Below are 5,497 nucleotides of genomic sequence, written 5' to 3'. Positions count from 1 at the left end.
CTAGTATTGAAGATCATCGTGGAGAAGGCGCGAGCAATCGACGATTCTTTGGAGAATCAACGAGGTAAATTGGCTAACTCCGTAGCAAGCATGTTTTAGGGATTTTTTGTGCTAAAGCATGTTTGAAATTCAAATTATGAGCATGGTACATGTGATAATTACGCGAATAGATTTTGTCTGGATAATATGCTAAATAGATCCGTATTATGTGATCCGTTAGAACGCACGCTTCCGCTACCAACCCCTTCAGATTTTTCATATGATGAATTAGTTCGAAAGTAACCTGGTAAGAGAGACGAGGAAAATAGGTAAGAGCATCTATAAGGGGAGATGTAAATGGAGAGGTAAGCTAATATAATTATCATATTTACCTTTTTTTTATGAAAAATAATTCTTCAAGGGGATAGGTATTTGAAAAAGTATTATACCTTTTCCCATTTTGAAGAGGTATTTTTACCTCTCCATCAATGAAGAGGTAAAATTGTATAACTACCATATTTATCTTTTTTTTTCATGAAAAACCATTATGGGGAAAGGTATTTGAAAAGGTATTACACTTTATATTTTTTAATGCATTTTGTATTATTATTTTATTTTTAAAAATAATTTACCTTTTTATACACCTTTTTCCTTTGATAATATATTTCACTTTTTAAGAGCATCTCAAAGGGGAGAAGGTATATAGAATATGTATATTATGTATTTACCTTCTTAAAAAGTGAAATATACCCTTTTAAAAAGTAACACATTCCAGGGAGATGGATCAATTATTCAAAGCGTTTTTGTCTATCTCCGAAGATTCAGAGATTGGCACGAACCAATCCGGGGACCATTTTTTGTGCGCATCTGTCGCCGGTACAATCAAAACCGGCCGGCAGGAACAATCGAGCGCAAAAGAGAGTATGGTGCGCAATGCCATATGCAGAGCCAACGAAGAAATCCAAAAGTTCCAGGGTATTACCTTCAGGAAGAGCGGTCGGCGGGGAGTGGCAGAAGCGAGGTCGACATGACGACCTACCAATCCCAACACTACAAACCGTTCAAGTACCTCAATGTTTGGCAGGAGGTGCGTGTGCATCCGAAGTATAGGGGGCGTATCATCCTCCTCTAGCTCCCTCCGGAAAACGGTCGAGGTCGGTATCCCTATCCGACGCCGGCTCCGATGAGGTATCCACCTAGCTCGCCAGAGCTAACTTGGGTAGCCCCGACACCGGCGTGAGTAGTTCCCAACGCCGGCCGCAAGGAAGGAAGAAGTCGACGGCCAACCGCCGTCGCGCCGCGACTCCATCCGCCCCCGATCCAGCTCCCGCTCCCTTTGTGCCACCTCAACCCCCACCAACTCGTTGTGGGGGGTTTTGGCCCAACTCAATTTGGCCGATAGGTCAACTATGACCCCCGAGCAACTTCGATCACATGTGGCAATGATACGGGGTCTCCAAAGAACTTGGGGGTAAAGCCGGATGAATAGTCTTCCACGGGGGTATTTTTAGCCTTTAATTATATAATTTTTATTTTTTATGATTTTAATTATGTAATTTTTATTTTTTAGGAGTTTAATTATGTAATTTTTAATTTTTAGGATTTTAATTATATAATTTTTAATTTTTAGAATTTTAATTAAGTAGTTTTTATTTTTTTTATAATTTGTAATAGTATTCCGGGTAATTTTAATGCATTTTAATATTGTGAAAATGTTTTTATTTAAATTGAATAATAGAATAGTGGGACCCTTGAGCTTGTCCTTGCAGAAGAGCACGGATGTGGGTGTTGTGCCCTTGCCTAAGGACAGGGAGTAAAAGTGGGTCCGGGCCCACATCCGTGCTCGTTGACAAGAGCACGGATGGGAATGCTCTTATTAGATTTTACCTCCCCATCCTCTCCATTGATGGGGAGGTAAAGATACTTCTTCAAAATGGGAAAAAATATAATACCTCTCAAATACCTCTCCCCTTGGAGAATGGTTTTTTATGAAAAAAAAGGTAAATATGGTAGTTATATTAGTTTACCTATCCATTTACCTTTCCCCTTGAAGATGCCCTTAATACAAGTTTTGCAAGAAAGATACATTTCACTTTTTAAGAAGATAAATACATGATATACATTTTCTATATACCTTTTCTCCGTGGAGAGGCTTAATACAAGTTTTGCAAGAAGGGGGATTCTCAGGTAGTTTTTCTCTCTTTTAAATATACCATGTTAGACCATCACCGTTAAATCAATTATGATAATAAGTTATACTCAAAGGATTCTCAAGTAGTTTTTCTCTCTTTTAAATATACCATGTTAGACCATCACCCTTAAATCAATTATGATAATAAGTTATACACAAATCAGATTTTGCAAAACAAGAGTGATACTGAAGCTCACTCTGCATCAACCATCAACATATGTTAAAAAACATTCCACACAGCAAAGCAACCTCAAAATGGGAAGTTTGCAGATGTCACAGCCCGAAAAAATCCGTATAACCTGTTTTCTATTTTACGTTTTCCCACCCATTTTCTTATCATTTCAAAGAAGCGACCGTGATTTCTCCACACCAAGAAGTCTGTCATTTACTACTTAGGGCTGGAAAGATTCTTGAGGTCCCTTTCCTTTGAATACCATTCGGGTATGATCTTGGCAGCGTGGGGGTAGAGATCCTTGTAAGCATTCTTGATCGTACCTTCTGCCACTGTAGTAGCAAGTGAGATATCTGCAAGCACACCATTTCCAAGTTTTAGTGGAGGAAAGAGGGTATACAATCGTGATAGCGTGAAATTACAAGTGCTTACATCACCGCAAGGAATACGCAGTTGTTGTCATTGCAATATGAAATATCTGAGTAAATACAAAACCTCTTACCTCTTAGGGGTTTCTTGGCTTCGGATATCTGGGTTATCATAAAAATGATGGCTGCAGCAATAGATATTGGGCTCCTCCTGCAATACAACATCGATATTATAGGCCAAGTGGAGGTTAGCTATAAGTTAGCGGAACTTCTCAACCTGATAGACAGATACTACAACCAATGAACCAATCATTATTATGTATGAATTGAACTGCAATGAATCATGCTATCAATTGGGTTGTACATAAACTATAACTCAACAGCATGTATATCAACATGGTTAACAAAGTTCCTACTTTCTATCTTTCCTCATTCAAGCTCTAATATTGAGTAGCTAAAGGTTCACTTCTAAGAATGAAACAAGGGTTTCAAATCTATGTGATTTAACTGGACCATCTTAAGATAACTTCCAAGAACCTTCCGCACTATCCAATTTGTCTTCAACCTTCTGAGCAAAATGAGAGACAAACATTCTCAAACATATAAAATTTCTTTATGCATCATCAGATCTCAAGAAGTCAGCCATGTGTAGCTTTTATCTAACTTCCCAGTTTTTTAAACACAGCCAGCTTTCAAACTTACTAACTCTTCGTACATTCATAAAATCTGTAGTCATGTACTATCACTTTCTTGTAAACACAAACTATTAGGCAGGAGGGTTTAAGTTCAAACAGAACTGCCATAAGATGACGAGGCCAGGCTACAGTAATGAAATAGTATGAAAAATTGTCAGGAAGAACTTCCAAAGAAGCAAGAATATCATAGTACCTGATATCAAAGTTCCCTGCCTTCTGCACAGTTTCTTGTACAGCTTTAACCTCCTCATGGGTCATGCCAAGATTAGAACAGAAACGTCTCTGTATGGCAGACGAAACCACCATCATATTTGAAATTAATAGAAGAATCGTAAATGACAGGTTGCAGATCAACAAATGACTATCTACATTAGCAGCAGCCAGCATGTTGCAGTAACTTTCTTAGTTTCCAGAAAAAAACTCACCAGATAATCCCCTGGACGAATCGTTGTCAAATCCACTGGTCCACCCTTATCAACCTTCAACTGTTTCACTATAAATTCTTTTGCCCGGCCAATTTCTTTCTTTGTTGCTCCCGCAACAATTGAGCATATTTCTAGTTGATACTCACACGATTTAGAGGAGACTTCATACAACAGGGGCCAAACTTAAATGATATTGTACTAGTTATCAACGTGATATAAGGAGGCACCTTTTACTGTGCGTGGTTTGCCTTCCTGCCTACAAGCAATATAAATGCAGGCACCCACTAGGGCGTCCAAGTTTCTACCCCTTGTACACTTCTGATCTTCCAACCTTTTATATATTTCACTTGCTCGATCCTTAAAGACAGTACAAACAATGGGGTTACCACTTACCATCAACCAATATGGCTCAAAAAAATTGAACATCTACATTAAGAAAAATCATACACCAAAGCACAGTAAAAAAAATGATAACATACCTTAATGGTTGTTACAAGGCTCAACCTGAAAATAACAAAAAAATGCTTAATGTAAGCTACATTTTCCAAGTAGTTTTCACATAAAGCATTAACAACAAACCAAGATAAACATCGTACATCAGCAATATAACTTGCATCTTGAAAAACATAATCAAGCCACATATTGGCTACCCCAATTACTAACCATTCAAACTCCTTCCTAACAGATAGAGCTACTAAATTCAACACCAAAAGCCAAAATGTACAAAGCTCATGAAAACACTGAAATTCCGTCAATCTACCAACATTTACACTAATTCTGCTTTCCAATCCTCGAACCAATCAACACAACCTCTCCCCAAAGATTAAGACTCATAATTGTGATATATTAGAATCCACACAGCCCTAATCGAGTCAATTTTATCAAAACCCTAAACTCCAACACCTTCAGCCACTTCAAAAATCCCACTAATATCGAAACCAGCCTAGAAAAATCAATCGAAGGCGGACCTATCAGCCATGCTAGAAATCGCCTTAAACGCCATGAGCAGAGCCCGGTCGGGATCGCCGCCCCGGTTCTGCAGGCGCGTCAGAGAGGAGTCCACATTGGAGCCATTCGGAGCCCTCGAGATGACGGTGGAGAGCGCGGCGTCCCCCAGAAGCGGGTTGACGGGCCCTCCGACGCGATTGGGGTCGTGGTCGCCGGAATCATCAGCGAACGTCCGCCACTCCGACGTCTCGTCGATCGAGCGCGCTTCCAGCACGAGGCCGCACTCGGAGCAGACGGTGTCGCCCGCCGCGTGATCGCACACGACCTCCGTGTTCCTCTTGCAGTCCGGACAATATGTGTCGGACATCATTGTGTATATAATCGAAACTTCCCCCAAATTGGATAGGTAAGGAATTGAAAACCGCGAATTGCTGTGTGTAGGTGAACAATTTCTCTCTCTCGGTGAAACGAGGTCGAAGGCAATATGAGATACAGAGAGAAACGGAGAAGGAAGAGGCGGTATATATAGGGAGGGAAAGGGGCAATGGATTGGAATTTCAATTTCGGAGCGGGTCGGGTTTTACAGCTGGCAAATAGACACGTGGAAAATACTCAGGACGTGTTATTTTCGCTATTGTAAATCTTTGGCAAATAAATCAAGGGAAAAAGATAAACGTACCTAAATTCTACCTACGTAATACTCTTAGCTCATGTTTGGT

General features: G+C 39.9%; 1 protein-coding gene across 1 annotated transcript; it reads right to left on the bottom strand.

The window, feature by feature from the left end:
- Positions 1-2,297: 2,297 nt before the first annotated feature.
- On the bottom strand, positions 2,298-5,261 carry LOC121772669 (transcription initiation factor IIB-2-like). Its single transcript, XM_042169857.1, has 7 exons — positions 4,799-5,261; positions 4,310-4,334; positions 4,058-4,187; positions 3,831-3,961; positions 3,599-3,687; positions 2,845-2,921; positions 2,298-2,695 (listed from the first exon to the last, which is right to left on the bottom strand). The coding sequence occupies exons 1-7, from the start codon at positions 5,146-5,148 to the stop codon at positions 2,559-2,561; spliced, it is 939 nt and encodes a 312-aa protein (XP_042025791.1). The 5' UTR covers positions 5,149-5,261; the 3' UTR covers positions 2,298-2,558.
- Positions 5,262-5,497: the final 236 nt, after the last annotated feature.

This window comes from Salvia splendens, chromosome 16 (assembly GCF_004379255.2).
Source record: "Salvia splendens isolate huo1 chromosome 16, SspV2, whole genome shotgun sequence".
Taxonomy (NCBI): Eukaryota; Viridiplantae; Streptophyta; class Magnoliopsida; order Lamiales; family Lamiaceae; genus Salvia; species Salvia splendens.
Note: the sequence above shows the minus strand (reverse complement) of the source record. Positions and strands in the feature narration are given on the sequence as shown.